This window comes from Uranotaenia lowii, chromosome 2, assembly GCF_029784155.1.
Source record: "Uranotaenia lowii strain MFRU-FL chromosome 2, ASM2978415v1, whole genome shotgun sequence".
Lineage (NCBI taxonomy): Eukaryota > Metazoa > Arthropoda > Insecta > Diptera > Culicidae > Uranotaenia > Uranotaenia lowii.
The window spans coordinates 294855821-294876671 of record NC_073692.1 but is presented as its reverse complement, the minus strand read 5'-3'; the positions used below and the strand labels follow the sequence as shown (position 1 = coordinate 294876671).

Sequence of the window (20851 nt, the reverse complement as noted above, 5' to 3'; positions counted from 1 at the left end):
TAGTGAGTATCATCAAGCTTCGAACACAAACGAGTTCCGACAAAACAGAACTAATAAATGTATTGCAGCACTCATCCCACAAAGAGACAAAACGCCCAAGAAACCATTTAAATTTCAAGTTTTTTTTCATCAAATATCGTCAACTTTTGACATAAAATATAATTCTAAGGAATGGCAAAACCTTTTATCAAAACAAAGGTCTACATGTAGAGAATGCGACACAAGTTGAACAGCTTTTACATTGTTTTTCTTGAAATATATAATTTTTCACTTAATAGAAACCTTCTAAAAAAGGTCGTCTTCAAATTTAGAAGGAGACGAAAATCGAACAATTTAGATGAGATTTTCTTCGATTTTGAAAAATATTAGTAAGTAAAATTTGAATCGAAAACGTTCACTGAAGAAGCTAGTAAGTTGCTATCGAAATTCCGGTACCTACATATTTGAACTTTTCATTTACCGTGGTTGAACTAAAAGGAATTTTTGGATTGCTTTGATTCAGAGTTTGTTTCGTCATTTTTTTTAATGAAAAAACTAGATTTTTGTTTTTTTAATCATCCACAGGATTTCAGTCATGGAGTTGATTTTCGGTATAAAAAAATTTCAAACAAATTGCTGAAAATTCCATATTTTTTCCATTAACAGTGGCAGTTTTTTTTCAAAAGCCAAACATAAAACTTAATTTGGAACTACTTTGAAAAATTTTTATTTATTTGAACGGTTTTTTTTTTAAAAAAACTTATTTTTTGTTTTTTTTTTCAGTAGATTCAAAGATTTTTATCATTATCATTATTTTTATCATTTAAAAGATTCATAGGTGTATTTCCCAAGTTTCTTTTTTTTAATATCGTAGTATAAAATTGGTCATCAACACATTAAGGCTAGTCTCCCTACTCTGCTGGACTCTAATCTCAAATATTCTATAAGATAATTCCGGTTTTAAATTTCTAAAGTGATTTGATTTTTAATTGACGTTTTTTTAAAATTTTCCTTTCATAATCAATCCAGGAAAAAGTACGGATAAATTCAAGCATTGAAAATATTTTTGCTTGATTGCCTGATATTTTTGTAAAACATCGCTCAGTGAAACCTTAAAATTTGGAAAACTGAGTTTTTGAATCAAAATTTTGGATAATTTTAAACTGGTTCCCTCAAAATTGTTCTGAAAATTGAATGTTTTATCATCGGTTTGTAATTTATACCCAAATCTGAATAAAAGTTATGAACCTGACATAAGAAAAGTCAGACTGATTTTGAAAGTTGAATTGAATTTCCTGATTCGCATTTCAATATTTTATCGAATCCAACTAGGAAGTTAAAATTATGTAAATAAAAATTAAAAAAGCTGTAACTTTTGAAATTGAATTCCATTTCTTATCTGAATTTTTGGATTCATTTATGATTTTTGTAAGACATTCCTACCGTAGCTCCTGAAATCTTTTTTTCCGTTTGGTGTATTCTCTCACAAAGAAAGTGTGTATAGAAAAATCAAATTAATTCACAAGGATTTATTTACAGGTCTAATGAACAGTTTATTTTCACGTTTCAAAATTTAACGATATTCCATTCACCTTCAACATGAAATCAGCCGCCTTCCGACTGCTCACTTGTGGGCGAATCCTTGCCCAGGAAGTGCATTGGTGTGGTCATTGTGGAACAGGCTCTCCTTACCTTCGCCCCAGGGGAATCGTTTGGATCGCTTGTACAGGTGCTCGTACGGGACAAACTCCCGGTCGAGGTCCTCCGAGGGCGTCGAAAATACATTGGCCATCGCTAACCCCAAGGCCGGAAATGCCACGAACAGGGACAAGCTGCGCCACCTCCGGGTTCCGGCTCCAGATGGACCACCATGACCCACGAGGACATCCTTCGGGGAACATTTCGCGCTGCTGGGTCGAATTGCCGTTCCGAAGTAAGGTTTACGGAATACCGGCTTGGCGAATCTCGCAATCGGGAGCATTCTTGACGGGTGAATTTGATCGAACGGTTTCCAGAAGATGAATGAAGTTTCGTTTTTCAAAAAGGCCTACTGAGAATTATTTTTCTCCTATTTTATGGAACAGGCTAGTAGAAAAAGACTATACTTGAGATGTACAATATTTATAAAAAAACGTTTTCAACATTTTTCTCGAAAGACTTCTACTTTAAAAAAGATTTCAACCAGATACCTCTAAAGATGAAGTAATCGAATAATATGGTTCGTAAAAGTAGATTTTTAATTCCCCTTAAGCTCATCATCACAGATTATTTTTCTGTCTGCAAACATTTGGGGAAAAAAGCTCCACAAATAGATGATCACATACCAATGGACAGCAGTTTGGCACCGAGAAAATCCTTCTTCTCTTTTCGATTCTTTTTTTTTATTATCAAGTGTTAGAATCGTACGACGAAAAATCCTCTAGAGACCAGAACGTAGAGAAACTTTTTTCCCTGGGACAGAGTGGTCAAATTTATTGAAGGTGATTTGTGTATGTGTGTATGTGAATGTGTGGTTGGTGTGTCTGCTTGATGTTTTTATTCCTTTGACTTTTGGTTTTGTCTTTGGTCAACCGGAAACAGACCCACAGATCAAGCTGTGTTCTCTCGATTGCGGACAATGATGGTAACAATTGGTCGAAAACTTTTTGATTTGGAGAAACTTAGCTGGTATGCTGGATTGTGGTCTAGCTAGATGTGAAAAATGGGAGTTTTTTTTTATTATTTTGAGGCAAAAAATGATAAACTAACATAAAATTTTTTTAATTAGTTTGAAACTTTACATTCAATCTCTGAAAACTATATTAACATTTTTTAAAATTAACTTTAATAAATTAAAATTTTAGTTTATTTTTTAGATGTTTTAAATTGAATTTTTTGAATTTGACATTAAAAATTGCTTTTTCAAATCAAATAGCTACAATTTTAATAAGCTAACTGATAAAAAGCGCTCTATGTTTTATACCATGATAAGATAATTTAGTTCTAAAAATTCGCTTAGATAAGTTTATTTAGTTTTAAGTACATTCACAAAATTGTTTTCATTTAAATGTCGCAATAAACTTTGTAGCTGTAAATATCTATTGTCATTTTCCAAGTCATAAACGAAAAACTTTAAATAAGTTTGTATTTATATTAGATATCATATTCACGTTTAAAATTTTAATACTTTTGCAACTAAGTGAAATATTTAGAGGCGAACAAGGATACTTGAACCTTTGGGTGACCTGATGCCTTAGCTTTATCTCAAAACCGGAATGTCTTACAAAGATCAAATGTTTTAGAAAAATGTGCCATAGAGAACAAAACAACCATGATGTTGTCTATAAAAATTTAAAAATTTTTTTTAGTTATTGAGCTTTGTTTGCCAAATTTAATAAAATGAAGATAAGATAAGATCTTTTGAAACAATTCGAAATGTTTCCTACATATGAAAAATATAAAAAAAAATTCAGTCCAATGTGTCAATCGTTAAAGTATATTATAAACTTCATAATGCCATATTTGCAAAGCAATGGTGAACTCCCAATTTATTTTGGAGAAAGTTTTCCAAAATTTATGTTATGGATTTAATTGATCTCCAGAGTACAAAAAGATATATTTTTCTTTTGTTCATTGCTCAGTGCAAAATTACTAAAATTTATCCAAAAACTAATATTCATCCATTCAAACTCAAAAAAGTTCATTTATCTAAGAATCATAAAACTGCGCCTTTAAGAATGCAAGGAATATAGGGTAGTAGGCAAACTTTTGATTTTTTTTTGTCTGACACTTATAAACTGAGAAATGAGAACTAATATGGCCAAAAATCATCAAGTTATGTCGTAAGATGGAGTACTACGAAAATAAATAGTCAAAAATTAACACTGGATCATTTATCTTTAGAATTTACTTGATTGTTTTGCCAAGGGTAAGGGTACCTTGAATAAAGGATCAAGTCTCCTAACACTTTGAAAACATCACAATTTTTTTCATCCCAGGAAGATACTTTCAATTTTTCTCTATGGGCTTACAGCTCGCTTCATAAATTTTGGAGCAGATAAACTTGAAATCACACGATGTCACAAAACGCACGGACGGTAAGTTGCTATTTTTTTTTTTAACAATATATTATTAAAGTTAGAAAAAAATAATAAGTATCCCCATTCTCCACTATGTCTAAATGTCGGAATATTAGTTCAAAAATTACTTACTTTACACTTTAAAAATCGTATAAAAAGGTTTATCTGAGTAAATGAGAATGGGATATTTCGATACATTCCCCACTTCCAAAGCATTGTTTTTAAGAGCTGTAAGGCTGTATCTTGTATAAAAACCGCATAATAAATTGTTAAGTGACAGGTTCCAATGATCAATAATCATCGATAACATGTAAAACGTGTTTTTGTTTACTGACCATACTTAAGCAAAACAATCATGGCACAATAAATATTTTGAAAATTTGATTTTTAAACACTCGTTTATTTGAAGCCCAGATTATCTAAGTAAAATGCTTTAAAATTTAACTGCAACAGACAGACATTTCTGAACATTTTTGAATCAGAACGAAATTTAGGGCTAATTTTCCTAATTTTGAAAATTCAATGGAATAGTAACATATTTGTAACAAATGATTTGTGATAAAAGTTTGAAAAAAATATCCTCATATACATGCACATTATTTCCAATTATTTTGTTGCATAATTTTTAAATATAATAAAAAATAAAATCAAGAGTTTGTTTCTGACAGTTGATACTATTTTTTGATGAAAAGTCTTAATCAATTGCTATTTAAAAATCCAAAGTACCATTTCCAGAATGAATTTTATACTTGAAAATTTTAGCTGGATTTTTTTTGAGGAAACATGAAAACATAGACGCATTTGTTTTAAAAACAGATTTTGTTATCTTATTTTAATCGCCGCCGGGATATATTCTTATTTAATTTTTGGCATTTCGGCGAGTTGTGAAAATTCAAGGTAGAATATTTAGAAAGAACATGAAAGTATTATAGGTGGAAAGATCAAAGCTAGAGCGCTTTGGGTAGAAGAAATTGAATAGTTGGTGAAAATGTGAGCAGGGCTTTTGTTGTGTGAACAGCTTTTGAACTACTTGCGTGATTCTTTGCCGCGCGCCGTTTCAATGTTGATAGGAAGCGATGAAGAAACCCATCGCATTCCTACCCACATTGAAACACGGACGGGTCGAACACATGTGAGATTGTGTTCGACCCATCCGTGTTTCAATGTGGGTAGGAATGCGATGGGTTTCTTCATCGCTTCCTATCAACATTGAAACGGCGCGCGGCAAAGAATCACGCAAGTAGTTCAAAAGCTGTTCACACAACAAAAGCCCTGCTCACATTTTCACCAACTATTCAATTTCTTCTACCCAAAGCGCTCTAGCTTTGATCTTTCCACCTATAATACTTTCATGTTCTTTCTAAATATTCTACCTTGAATTTTCACAACTCGCCGAAATGCCAAAAATTAAATAAGAAAAACAGATTTTGGAAGATTTTTGCGTCCTGAACTTGATTTTCTTGAGACTTTGTTTATCACCTCTAGTTTTAGAGATATGGCGCTAAGAAGTTTTAAATTAATCATTATAGGGTCAATCATTGATAACTGATTAAAGAACTAACCTACACGAACAAAAAAAAATAATTTAAAACTATTTGCTACTCTTAATTGTGGCAAATTCTCGCAAAAGACGATACAAATTTTTTAGATAATCTTGTTTCAGAGATACAACGCTTTGAAAGTATTTCATAACTTTTAGAAAATTAAATAGATTTTGTTAAAACTATTTCTGATATTAGAAAGGAAATTTTGTTTAGTTAATTTTAATCATTTAACAACTTTGGGGAAAAATAACATAATAAATGCTTCTATCATTTTTACCTAGAAGTGGAATTTACTCATGGTTTCAGGAGAATTTATCATTTAGTGAAAGCCTTTATTTCCATTTGTTTTCTAGCATAAAAGTGCACAAATTTTTAAAATAAATTTTTTACCTATTTTAAAAAGATATACCGAAAACAAAAGCTGATAAAAAACAAGTAAACTTCAATTTTTAATTCAGTGAATAAGCAGTGTATTCGAAAAAAAAATGCAACACTTTGTTTTGTGAATAACTTTTGAATTCATGGATAGAAATTGATGACATTTTCAGTGAAGCTACCTAGTAATGTGATGTATACGTATGCAAAATCTGGTGACAATCTTTGAAGTGATTTTTGAGATAGCGTCCATTAGTGAAGTTCATTCATCAAGACAAAATCAATAATATTCCAGTGGGAGACCCTAAAACAGATGAACATAAACTATTCGACCAAACTTCACATGGTAAATCGTTTGAGAAGTCCTTGTGGACCCAATAGTGAGCTAAAATTTGCATAAAAGTGAAGAATATTGTTTCCATGAAGTGAGTAGAATGTGAGAGGTTTTTTCAAGCTCAATCCGAAAATATGCATAGAGGAAGTGATGACAAAGTCAAATTTTTCTGAACAGTTAATCATGCTGACTTCAAAATAGGGCTGACTTCATATCTACAAGGTAGAAAAATAAAATACGGTGGTCAAATCGCGCGTAAAACATTTGGACTGCTTGTGGGGAGATATTATGAAAAATTTAATAACTAACAGCAAAATGAACTCTTTAAATAGTGGTCACCTGGCAGGTTTCCAACCAGAAACTTTTCGTTGAAAAGTTTCGCCTATATTGCCCGGAGATAAACAGGAGAAAAAAAAGAAAAATTTAATGTCTCTAGTACTGCAAATAACTCAGTCTTTCATAACGATTGACACGATAAATGGCTAAAAATACAATAAAGATTGCCTCCAAATTCGACTGTTTTCCTTCCAAAGCTCTGTAATAGGTTTCACAAAGTATATACACTGTTTAACCCTTTAAGGGGGGTGTAGGGTCTAACGGGTATAAAAAAACACCATTTTCACGATTTTTTTTTTCTAGAGCTATCGTTTAAACAAATGTATTCAATTTTTTTGCATTATACAAAGCATTGTTAAAAGAACATTAAGTAATTTTTTTCGTAGAAAAATATTGAAAAATGAGCCGGTGACGGAGCACTTTCGAGGATGCCTTTTAGAAAACAGGATTTGCGGTGGACATTGTATCTCAGCACAGAATCATCTGAAGTCATAAAATCAGAGCAAAATATTTTTAATAGATGTTTTTCTGGACCCCAACGTTTTTATTTAACTTAAAAAAATTTTTATGAAATTTTTGTGGCTGTTTGAAGTAAAAACTACGATTTTTCACGAAAAAATCCGCCATTTTTCACCTGTAAAATCTCCCCAAAGTAAAAAAAAAAAAAGAAAAACGTTGGGGTCTGGTATTTTATATGTAGAAAATATGTTCTAAATTTGAAAGGAATCGAATAAGTAGTTTTCAAATGACGATGTCCACGGACTTTAAAAATGTGCTTTCGAGAAAAACGCGTTTGAAGTTTCTGCTCTTGCTTTCTTGCAGTATTAGATAGGAGGAGATAAAGGCCTATAATTTCTACAGTTTTGCTTCAATTGACTTGAAAATTTGACACAACAGGACTGGGTAGGCTGTGACCGTCGATGACGGACGACTTTTACTTTTGAAGAAATTTTTTCAAAAATTTTCAAATCCGAATTCAAATTGTTAATATTTTGCTGAAGTAAATCTTAAGTCAAAATCGAAGATTTATTATGAAGATCTATTAGATATTTCGAGAATGTAGAAGAGAAATTTGACTGAACTTTGCGCGGTGAAGACGTGAAATTGGAAGCTAGCGAAGAAAAAGTGGGTGAAAAGAACGGATCCGAGGTTTTTCATAAAAGAGCAGTTGATAGCAAATACGAAGATCTCAAAAATGTGGCATGATGAAGATAAAAAAATTCCCAAAGCTAAGTATTATTTTGATTTATATTTTCTCAAATCATTGTAACATTATTTTAACGGTAGAACCAATTGGCAAGATTTTTCATCAGCTGTTTTCTTATTGATGGTTGACATTTGTTTAAATACGCTGATTTGCACTACGATTGATGATGAAAAATCCAAAAATCAACATTATTCTTCCAATAGTTTCAAACGAAAATTTCAATTCAAGTATCGGATTACCGATTGACGTAATGTGAATCAATGGTGTTTTGTTTTTTTTGTTAAAGTTATTCTGGAATACTTTTGATTTGGTCAAGTTTGTTTTGTACAGTACTCGCTCATTAATAGAACAATTTTTTTTTGATGTCATAGGGAGCTGAGATAAAATCCATATTTATTTTACAATTCAGTATCTAAAAATCGGTCGTTGAGCTGAGATAAAATCCATATTTATTTTACAATTCAGTATCTAAAAATCGGTCGTTCGAATATAGCAAAGTTATTGAACATCACTGTTTTGTTTATAAGTTTGAATACAATGTTCGTAGCTTTTGAGAATTAAGTATTCGTATGCAGTTCACCTCACCCCTCATTAGTTTGCTACCTTTAAAACATCGATTGTTTCGATATAAATTAGGGATTTGGCGAAAATTATGGTCAAGAACTCATACCTAATAGCTTTGAATATCCAACATTCAAAAATTATGAAAACTCGTTCATTTCATGTGAAACAGTTTGAATTGGCTTTGAGTTTCGCTTTGTTCTAAAATTTTTCTTAATAATAATTAGTTCAAAAACAAATTAACAATTAAAAACGCACAGTGTGACAAACTACTCCAGCACATATTCACTAAATTTTTTTTTATGCATGTTTAGTTAAACGTTTTCAAGGTTTTGGTTATTTTCAATAGGGATGATGAAAGTTTGAGATATTTTTTTTATCTGGGTTTTTGAGATATGTGAAGAAGAATATTTTACCTTCAAGGAATATTTAAAGTTAGGGGTTTTCAAAAGAGTAATACCAGAAGGGTAATAAACTATAAATATTTGGCATGTGTGGGGTAACAAGTTTCCAGATTGCGTTTTGAGTCTATTCTAAAATAAAGTGTCGCAGAAACAATCATTGAAAGTTAGGTCATACAGTAATAAATTTAGGAAACATTAAATTTTAAAAATATTTCAATATAGGTTTGATACACAAAAATGAAATCTGTAAGTTGTGTGATAGTAAACTTTTAAGTGTCCGCCAATTTCCAAACAATAATTAACAACAGCTTCAGACAACGATCTTAAACCTTGGAAAAAATGTAGCATCTTGTGTCTATAATATTACTAAGGAGTTTCGTTAGGAAATTTTAGGAGATAAAAAGATTGATAAAAGTCAGATCCATACACTTGTCAAAAGTGTTTCCAGATCTTATCCTTTTGCCCACATTCCCTTACGATTTTTTTTGCTAGGATGCAGAGATAACCTCGGTCCTAAAGCGCAAATTTATGTCTTTCATCCCTTTCTCTATTTTTCTCACTATCTCTTGACTACTAGGACGTGGCCGGTGCCGTTATTGATGGTCAAAGAGAGAGCATCAGTTTTGTGCATTGAGAATGAGCTTCTAATCCCAAGATCCATTCTTTTGACCCTTGTTCAAAATTGGTGGCCTCGGTCAATTACGGAGTAGCAACCATTGGCGACGTGCAACTTGTTCTACTGAGCCACGCCTGCGATCGTGGAATTGGAAATGCATTTGTTTCAAAACACTGACAAACATATAATCATTTGTATTAAACTTCTATGCCTCAAAAAATAATGATAATAATTGTTAAAACATTATCTTTAATTTGAAAACTGTTGATAAAGCATTTCGGGTTCAATGATTGAGGTGGATGTGAGTAGTCAATCAAGCTAAGCTAAGCTAAGCTAATTGACTTGAAAATTTGACACAACATTCTTGAAATGTTTTACAATAAGAAAATATAAAAATAAAAAAATCGATTTTTTGAAAGTGTTAGGCCCTACCCCCCCCCCTTAATGCATAGTGTTGTTTTAAAACAACACTAATCAAAATTCAAATATGTATCTCGCAAACGCGTGAATATTTTCCAATGATGTGTTCAAAAAAAATATTCTAGAGATTAAAAGAAATTAGCCCATGGCATTTTTGTTACGGAATTTTCATGTATGCGTGAGATTTCGAACAAAGTATGTGAAAAAATTGCAAAATCCAAATTCCTTTTTTTTTCTGAAAAAAGTAGTTTTTGGAAAATTGGTGTTATTTCTTCAGATTTGCAAATTCCAACAAATTTTTCAATGTCACTTAATCCTAAACACCTTCCTGCATCCAAATAACATGGTTTAAAAGAAATTTGTCAAATCGTATTGACATTAATTAGGAATTTTGAAAATTATTTTTCAACTTTGATGAGTCATGACTTTTATAATACTCAAAATAACGACTTCAAACTTTTTCAGTAGTGATATTCGAGTTATAGTTTGATTATTTCACTGAATCATTAACTGCTATTTATTATCAATTAAAAAAAGTCATGCATTTAAAGGTTAAGTTGGATCTGGAATCGTGCCATTACGCAAAAACGGTGATGGAGTTTTAAAAATGCAAATTTGTTCTTTTTGTGCCGAAAGAGAACAATTGACAAAATATGTTGTAACTTCAATCAAATTCAAAACTTTGAGTTATTTTGAAGGTCAAGCTTCAGGAAATTGCAAACGTAATCAAAGATAGCCTTGATTTGGAAAAAAGGTGGTTTATAGCATGCATTATAGATGGCGCACGTGTTGTCCAAAAGTGAAAAAAAAATTTCATTGGACACTATCTCAAGAACCACTTAACAGAACATCACGAAAATTTGCAAATGTAAACATTACATAAACAGGTCACTTCGTCGAAATTTTCATCAATGCATCCATGCATTCAAAAGTTATACACAAAACAAAGTGTTGCATTTTTTTCGAATACACTCCTTTAGTTCTCACATTCCGTGCATCTCGGAAAAATGTGAAGAAATTGGCTTTTTTTTATTCGTGAATGATTAGTTCTGGAGATGAATTTAATTGTATATCGTCAATGCACTAATTTCTTTAAGTTAAAAAAAAAGCATCATTAAATACTTATTATCCCATTTTGGCACTGAAACTCTAAATAAACGCAATAATTAAAAACACAAGCAATCCCCTTTTGTTGCTTGAATTTTTGTGTTTTACCACCAACACTTAAACTTAGAAATCTAAAGACATAACAGACAATTTTGAAAGGAAATAGAATTTAATCGAATTGAAAATTTAAATAATGATTTTGATCAACCTTATCATCTCCCTCTTACGCCGCGCATGCTTATGTATATAACTAAGGAACCACTGAACCGAATTCTACAATCTTTACACCATTGAATTACTTGAAGTCTCAAGATTTTTTAAGTCATACAACTGTTTTTATTAGGTTTTCCGAGTTTACACGCATTTTTCCCATGGAATGAATAAATCCCGATATTTCCCAGCTTCAGAGAAATAAATGAGTCATGATGAAATGAATGAACTTGAGAATTCAATAAGTTCATGTATAGAAAAATCAATCCACAATTTTTTCGAAATTCTAGTTTTTTCCCTTGGTTTCCGGTCCTTTTTTCAATTCCTGGTTTTTCCAATTGCTGGCTAACCTGGAATAGCTTAAGATAACAATATAAAAAAAATGGAGGTGCAAAGAACATAAGAGCTAATTTTAATTAGTTATGGAGCGCTGATTCCAAATATTCATATATTTTTGGGATAACTACTGAAAATTGGTATAAATTCATTAAATGAATATGTGCACTTATTTGTAAAAGCTTTAAAACTTTACAAATATTTTGAAAATAGAGGTTTTCACTTATTAATCGTTGTTTAATTTAACGATTAGGTCGTTCTTAATCTTTAAAGATTTCTGAAGTCCACGAGTATTTTGATTTCTGAGACTAAAGATATTGAAGTTTTATTTTCTTTATTTTTTTCTAAATTTGCAAAAAAGGAACATTTGACCAAATTTTAAGCTTAATTGAATTTTTGATAATTTTTAATCCATTAGATAAATTCTTTCACAGTTTTCAACCAAGGTGTTTTTTTTTTGTAGCGGCCCACCACACTCCCCCACACCAAAAGGCTCAATTGAGCCCCCTGGTAATGGACGCTACTGTTCTCAGCATGTCTGGCAGCAATGAATAATAAAAGTTAACGCGAGCAAATTTTAATCATGCTGAGAACACAAAATTGTTTAATGTCGTGCGAGGAAATGTATTATTTAACTAAATTGACAACAATATGAATCTCAATGGAAAATAATTTCCTTTGAAGAGATTCATTATACTATATTTACTATTACACTAATTATATTTACTAATTTTATCAAGTTATGTTCAATAATTTAATAAGATAAAAATACAAACTACAATTTTTTAAAGAATAATAATATTAGAAATTAACGCTACAAATATGCAAAAGGTAAGCAAAACAAAGACTGGTTGATGATCGACTGTTTTAATGGTTCAATTTTTCTTTCAAAAGCTGTATCACTTTGGTTTTGAAAGAGTTGTTGAAAGAGTTAAAATCTTATATCGAATACTCAATGACTTTGATGTCAGATGTGATGTCAGATGATGTCAGAAATACAATTAGCCATTAGCCAGCCTGCTTTGTATCTCTGAAACAAGAACATCTAGGCTAGATCTGAAATCAAAATTGAATGAAGGAAAATAAATTGATTTAAAATGAGCCTTTAGTTTTCATGTAGGTTTATTAGTTTATTAATTATCAAAAATCGATTTCATCCAAATTTGACAAATTTTGAAATTTCCACACACCAAATCCCCAAAACTAAAGTTGATAGATAAAATCTGATAAATGTTTTGAATTCAGGACTATTTTGTTTGGATGATTTTTTGAATTTATGAACTAATGAAAATTCAAAAGTAATGACACGATCACGATGACATTTTAAACCAATTTTTAACGATGAAAAACACAGGCGAAACTTAGGTAACTTCTGTATTTTTACAAATATCTCAAAACTCTTGAATTTTTAAGAGCAGGTTCACTGGTGTTGGGAAAAAGTGGTAAAAATTTTGACACTTACGGCACATTTTGAAAATTTTGCCATGCAAAAACATTTTCAAGATCTGTGGCCTTCTAGTATTTTTTACAACACGTGTTGAATTTTCGCATGCTGTGATGCAAAAATAGCAATATTTCTATCAAATACGTCTTAAATAGAAACAGTGTTGTTAAAAAATATAACGCCCCAAGATCTTGAAAACATTTTCAAAATGTCAAAATTTCTACAACTTTTTCCCAACACCAGTGAACTTGCTCTAAGGAAAAAAAGTTCTTTTAACTAAAACTAGACACTTCAAATAGCTTAACAAGGTCAAGTTAGTGAAATTCGATTCAGGAGTTGGCAAGTTATAGCTGTTTGAATTTTTACGCTCGACTATTTCTGATATTTTGATGGTAAACTAAAAATTCAATAGGAAAACTGCTATTTTATTTAAAGAAAAAAATCGAAATTCATTTGCCATTCTATATTAATGAAGTTTTCAAACAATAATTATGATTCGCAATATCTGAATTGTGGACTGAAATATGATAGTTTGTACAGATGTGCAAAAATAAGCCAGAAAGGGGTGAGTTGATCCAGAAACTGAACGAAAAAAATAAAACAGCTTGTTGAAATGATGAGATAAAAAAGGAAGAATGGATGTCAGATCCATATTCCTATGCATGGATAGTTTATACGAGATTTTATACAGATGGTTGCTGTAGATGTTAAAGTTGGGTTTAGTATACCTGTCTTCTCAAGTCATACGTGCAATAAAAGTGTAAGTGTAGTCATTTGGGAAGAATTTTTAAAAAAATTTTCAAAGACAAGATATTTTTTTCGTTGCAAAACATTCTTGAATTCAATGAGAATTCGAGACTCATCAGTAGACAAAATCAGCTCCAAAAGCTTCTCAAATCCCCCAAGTGTAAAAATACTAATTTAGCCGGAAATTCCGCTTCACTCTTCACAGCCGGTGAAAGAAAGCTTTCGTCTCTGTCAAAACTTTGCACTAAATTCGGCTCTCCTCTTTGGCAAAACCAATCCGTTAGATCGTTTTGTGCCAAATGATACCAATTCATTTCCACTGTTTGCGGCGCAAAGTCTCGACCCCGGTCCTCGATCTATCGTTTTTCTCTTATTTCGAATCCATCGGGTAAACTTTTCGTCCATTATCACTTCCCACCTTCTCCCACTCGATTTCCCCGAACTTTTCCGGGTACGGGAACAAAAGAACGCTAATTGATTTGTATTTGGATTCGATTACGTTCAATTTGGTGAGTCGTATTTATTCAATCACTCGTCGCTCTTTTTTTTTTTGGTTCAGTCTTTTTCTCCTTCCTCTGGCTCTGGGTTTGTTTTTCTGGGGTGTTTTCGTTGCCTCAAATCGAGCGAGGCTGTTGGAAGCTGTTTTTAAAATTGCAGAAGTTTTGTCTGTCTGTTTTGGGGAGTTTTATCAGTCTGTTTTTTTTTTGTTTTTATTTCGAGCCGGAAAGTAAATCTTTCCGTATATTTAAACCGAAATCTTATTTGGGTAATCGTTGGATTGATTAAAAAACCGTTTTTAACTTTCAAATAACTGTTTAAAATTAAAAGCAATTTTATAACTATTAAAATTTACTACTCGAAAGATGCAAAAGTAAGGCAAATCTGTTTGCGTTCCACTTAATTTTTGGTTAGTAACCGTAAAGTATGGCGTTAACTTTTCGCGGTTTGATCCTGTCACCACTGCCGTTCGCTTATCCCTGTGGTTTTTAGGATGCTGGATGTTTCTCGGTTGATACTTGAACCACTTCATGTGTGTTTGAGTCAGTGTGTGAATCCTGTGGTTTAGAGATGCCCACATCGGAGACAAATTGTTTGCGTAAACAGTGCATCCTTTCTTCTAGATTTCCCACTAAGCAGGGACAAACATCGCCGGGTTGCATCCCGAATGCCTCAGCCTAGAGGGGAAAGCCCAACGGGATGTTCAATTATTAGACAAGCGAAAGGATCCTCAGACTTTGCCAGGGTTGTGTAAGCGAAGCGAAGCGTAAATGGAAGCAGGACGTTTAGGATGCCTGCCCGCGGACTGAGACCGGAAGAGGTCCCACATCGTGACATGGCAACTTCGTGGAACCGCCAAGAAGACATGAGATTTGTGTGTATGTCGGGTAACAACGTTTCACTCCAACTGTTTACCTTTACTCTGGCTGAGGCTGAGCGCTGGAGAAGTAAAAGGTATTCCCATAGGTGCCCGGATTTATTTTGTTTGTTAGGAAAGTTGGCTTTTTAGAATGAAACGTAAAAAAACAGAGACTCCCCGTTTTTTCAACGTTGAAGTTTGCAAAGCGTAAAAGGGTTTTAATGTTGTTTTTACTGAGTTCTCCGTGGGTTAGTTTAATTTTTTGTTTTTCAACTCAATTCCAGGAAATTTCGTGTTTTATCAACTCTCACACGGGGAAAATCGCTTGAACAACCAAAGTTTGAAAAATTAGCTCGTAAGTTATAATGAATACTCTTTAATTGAAAGTCTATTTTTAATCACCTTTCATGATTAATGAAGGTTTTCAATTCACTTGGCTCGAGCTCCTGAGGAGTATCAATAAGGATTGAAATAAGTCGACTTAGTTTGTCAATTTCTAATTTTGAGTTCCGCTGACCTTTGCATTAATATATTAAAATAAAGGTTCAACAAATCCCTACGTTTTTTTAATATTCACTCCCATTTTTCCTTCAAACGAAGGATAAGTCTGATTTGACCCTTTGAGCAGTGGTTTAAAAAAAAAAAATGTTTCTTTTCATAAATGGACGAGAGTTTTTTTTTTCTTCTTTAGCTCAATTTATTTTAGCTGCTAGTTTAAATGAAAATTTTAAATTTTGGTTCAGAAGTTATTGGTAGATTTAAACATACAGCCGATCAACATTTCTAACTTTGAACCAATTATGCCTGTTTTGGTACTGGACCTTTATTGAACCTTGACCAAAATACCAATATGCTTATTAGACCGCTGCAAGCTTTGTATGGAAATTTCTAATTCAAAAATTTTAATACCTGCCATAACTTTTTTTTGGTTATTTTTGCTACCAAAAATAGCAACAAAATTTCTAATTCAAAAATTTTAATACCTGCCATAACTTTTTTTTGGTTATTTTTGCTGCCAAAATAGCAACAAAATTTATGGAAGCGATCCATCCATTTTCTATGGAAAAACAAAATTTCTCACTCAAAAATCGCCAGAGACTTTCTAAAAGTTTCAAAAAATATAAATTTGGATGAAAAATATTCCTTAATGCATGCAGTACATTTCATGTGAACTAAGCACAAACCCAACTTGTACCCCAGAAAAGTTATTCGATGTTATATAAAATTTGTTTCTGATTTCTGAAATATATAAAAAAAAAACGATTCCTGCATTTAAATTTCAAATCAGCATTTCCATTACAAGCCAAGAATTCACAACTTAATTAGTTTTGCTTTACTTCAATTGAGGAAGCTTGTAAAGTTGGTTTTCAGGTGAATTTTGACTTGACGCTTGAAACTAGCTTTGTTCGTTACATGTTTCAAGAATGCTGGGAGATTATTGTAGGTACTTCGTTCTGCTCTAGTATTCGGGCGATCTTTTCATTTTTTCCATGTTGGCTCTCCTAGTTGCTAGATTTCTTCTTGAGCGTGTTGGAAATCTGTAGTTCAGATGCTGAATTTGTTGGTTGTGATGGAAAAACGGATTATATAGTTTGTTGTGGATCTGAATCACTCTATAAAGTTCCCTTAAAGCGGCTATTGGTAGTATCGAGTGCGAGGCTGCTTGGTATAGATCGTGCGAGGAGAAAAGCCTTGACCGTTTATAAACTGCTTTTAAGCATCGGTTCTGCATGACTTGAAGAGACATTGTACTGTAACTTGGATTTCACAAATGCATGATACACACAGGTGAAACATGTTGAGTACCACTGCCTTTCAGTGTGTGCTGCTCGGCTAACTTTTACCCAAAACACAAACACGCAAAACCCAAATCTGTAGCAATTATAATTATTTACTTACACACGACATTTTAAAACCTTAAGCTAGCTTACATTATTACTCACGTGCCCGTTCCTACCATCAAAACAATAACAACAATCATATCACAGCTGCTTGGACGGCACAGAGGTATCACAGCTTTCTTTTTCAGTATCCCAGTCGTATCTGGTGAACTGGCAACACTGCCAGGTTTCACTGCATCGACGGGCGTATCGCAGCTGCCCGGAGCACCTCCAACGACTTCCGGCTCGATCCGGCTGGATCTCACAACGTCCGCAGCTTACTTTTGCAAAAACGGGACTCGCAAAACCAAGATGGCGAAAATCGAGTCCCGAAAAGCGATTGACTCAGCTCCCAAAAACGACCCGCTAGGGGTCGCTTTCTTCCTGCACCTCCATTTCCCAACGTCAGATGGATGAATCCCAGGGCAGCAGTTCCGTGTGTGCTCCTACTACCTATTCTTTCGCGCTCTACTTCTTCTCTCAGCCCAACGCTAACATCAACCGTTGCTTCCGCACAGGTTGAATCTTGTCGGTGCTGGCTTGGTCGATGCTGCTACGTGTCACCCACAATCAGTTGTCTGGGAGCTTTTCACCGAGCTAATCCGGGTTATCCTCCTTGATCGATGGCTGCGGCTTCGGTACATCAATGATTGCAGGAACTTTCTATATATCCACCAATTAAAGCGCGATGGCGAATCTTTCCGCTCAACCGATTTTGCTTGATTGGTTAATTACGATCATGATTGTTGTTGTTCGTTGCTCTTTGTTTTTGTTGTTTTTTTCCCACGTGCGCGTTCGACAGCTACACTCTTATTTCTATGCACTCATTCTTTGATATGTTTTTCAATCACATGGTAGAACTACACGCTCAAAATAAAATAGCTACACAAACTTAATTATAATGCTACACAGGTTAATTGTTTAGTAGGAACCAATCCCGAAAACTTCCATATGGTGCTGGGTATGGCGCTTTGTTCATTTCTAAGCCCATGTATATGCGCGTTTCATCTTACCTGCTCGTCGAACTTTAGGCCTAGGTATTTGAAAGTTTTAACTTGTTCAATAATTGTAGTACCAACTTTGTGCTGATTGTGGCACGCAGAAAGTCGGTTCGTGGATCTAAAGATGACAAAAGACAAAAATCCAGGTTGAGTGAGAGGAGGTTTGCATCAAAATATTCCTGAAGTTTTTCTCAATCAGTCGACATCTGGGAAATAATCGTTCCAACATCGGTGTGCTCGTAGGACAATGAAGTATCGTCAGCAAACAGTCTGGATTTACCATGTAAATGTAACTTTTGCAGATCGTTTGCATAAAGGATGAACAAAAGAGGTCCCAGGTTGCTGCCCTGAGGAACCCCAACAGACAAGTTGCATAGATTACTAGTTTACTTGTTTATTTGGACGTTTCCCAGACAACCAGAAGTCGTATTTTTTTTACAGATTATATTGTATAGAATGTTATTTAAACTCATTTCCGTATATCTGCACCAACAAAGTGCGGCCCATGCATATTCTTTATCGTATTTAAATGCATTGCATGGTTTTATTACGACAAGAAGAGAGACTCGTATTTATGTATATATGAACTCGACCTTTGTGTACGGAAATTCGCAAAAAATCCGTGAAACGACCGATATACGATGATCAGCCGTGATTGAAAGATTTTGTCGAGCTATGCATAAAATAATTCGAAATTAAGATTTTTTATCATGAAATCCGATTTATATTATCATAACAACCAGGTGTTAGATATTAGCAGAAAGTACATTTTTCTATCAAAAAACGATTGCTAAAATGAGAGATAATAATAAAAAAAAGAATGTCTAAAGAGTGGTACCTACAGTCGATTAGTTCAGCTATACAAAAGTACTTCAAGGTATCTGCTGCTAATAAAAGTTCTTCCCAAAGTGTTCACATTGAGCGCGGCGGCGAAACATTTCTACCCCAAAATCCAAGCCGATGCTGTATGCAATATCGTAAGTATGTTTCAAAAGCATTACTCACTCTGTGATAGCATAAATGTTTGTTCTAAAATTTGTTTAAATTTCGTGAATATATTTTCGACTGAAACTATGACATTTCTCGTTAATTAAACAAAACTTGTAAACTGAAAAACAGAAAATAAGCTCGCAACTCTACTTGCCATTTGGAGATATATGCTATACAATCGTATATAACTGCATTGATTCGTAATATTGTGCATGCAATGGTATATCTATGCAAATTAATTCGCATGTCTGTTTTCCGTAAAACGTATTTGCTGGCAATCGTTAAAGTATACAAATAAGTACAATAAAATCGTTTATGATAATGAGACATTTAAGGAGTTTAAATATTGTTTTTGAGTATCTTTTTACAGTTGACTGTAATTTGAGCTCAGTTTCTCAAGCATTTCAGCTGGACTATTCGCTTGTAGATTATTGAGCTCTGCCCGGAAAGCCTCATTAATCTGATCATACTGTACTGTGATTTTTCTAGTTTTAACTATTTTCTTTTTTAGGTTACTTATAGTCATAACCAGGCTGTGGTCACTTATATCGAGTGAAACTGTTCCGTTTGATACTGCTTCAATCATCGTATCTGGGCTGACAACGTGGTCGAGAATGTTGCTGTAGATCCGAATTTTTGCAATTACAAAAAAGCTTTTCATTTCTACTTTGAATGATGATTTGAACCGAAAATCAAGAATCCCAATCTGAAGAAAGAATCCGAAATATGAAAACAGAAATGCAACTGATATTTTAATAATAGGGAAGTAGAAACTTTGGATTGAGTATGATATCATTTAAAATTTAATATTCATAAACGAATTTCGTTTATGAAGATAATTTTGAAATACTGGAGAAGAATAAGAACCTTTATTTTCAAAATCTTTGTATCGTTCTCTAGTTTTCCCAAAAATTGCACCAATTTGTTTAATGAATTTAAACCTATTCTCAAAAATTATCTCTAAATCAAAAGCTGATAAAAGAAACTTAGATATTGCATTTTTGAGGTGAGCGTCACCAAATTAATCCGAAATCCCCTTTTCAATTCTTTGCACTTCGGAAGAATGTCAATTTTATTGAAAAGTATTTTAAGTTCGATTAAAAAAAAAAATCAAATTCAATTATTAGGATTTTAATCAAAAATTTTTATGGAAAAATTTTGTTTTTGTCTTTTTTTTAGGAATTCAACGCATCAAGGTCATTCTTCCTCGATGGCAAAGTTTAACCTGAAAGTACCTTAATTGACTCGTTAGTATTTAAAGATACTTTTTTGGAGGTGTCAGGTTTTAAAATGGAAAATCATGAACGACAGTGTTCGAATTTCTGTATCTTTTTAAAATTTTCAGCTTCCAAATGTTTCAAGTTTCTTGAAGTATTTCCTTTATTTTAGGTAAATAGTAGGTAAATCAGCGATAGTTGCTTTCTTTTAAACTATAGTTGAACAGTTAAAAAGGTGAATTTTTGTTATTATTTTTATTTTTAATAATGTTCTCATACTAATTGAGCTGTCTGTTTTCACTGTAGATGAAGGAGATTTTCAAAAACGTCGAGAATTTTGATAGAATTACTTTTTATTGCCAATAACGGTGTGATAGCATGAAAATAGACTAAAAGTTTATTGTTAGCATAGGATAATCCTAAATCTTAGCCCGCGAAACGAATTATTTTCAACTTTCGGGATTTTTGGCCCAGGTTAATAGTTGGGTCACTCACCCTAAATCAAAGCATGGTTTTTTATGAGTGTATGCATATTTTTTGAGTCAATATAGCAATGTATTGCTCTCATGAAGATCGATAAGAAATACTCTGGCTCTGGCTTAGTCTTAAAATAAGAAAAAAAATAACCCGTTGTAAACAAATCTAACAAATTAAAAAAAAAAAGAGAGAAATTTTTCCAAAGAAATTTTGAACAGATGAAAAATATTTGCAAGACAAGAACACAAGGA

At 32.8% G+C, this 20851-nt stretch overlaps 1 protein-coding gene and 1 long non-coding RNA gene across 2 annotated transcripts in view; one reads left to right on the top strand and one right to left on the bottom strand.

Annotated features, from left to right (window-relative positions):
- LOC129748803 (uncharacterized) overlaps positions 1-20851 on the top strand; it is a 224559-nt gene that overhangs the window by 53834 nt on the left and 149874 nt on the right. The window lies entirely within an intron of this gene.
- Positions 1494-2012, bottom strand: LOC129748802 (cytochrome c oxidase subunit 6A2, mitochondrial-like). The gene has a single exon (XM_055743555.1). It carries the CDS (start codon positions 1958-1960, stop codon positions 1604-1606), a length of 357 nt encoding a protein of 118 aa, XP_055599530.1. The 5' UTR covers positions 1961-2012; the 3' UTR covers positions 1494-1603.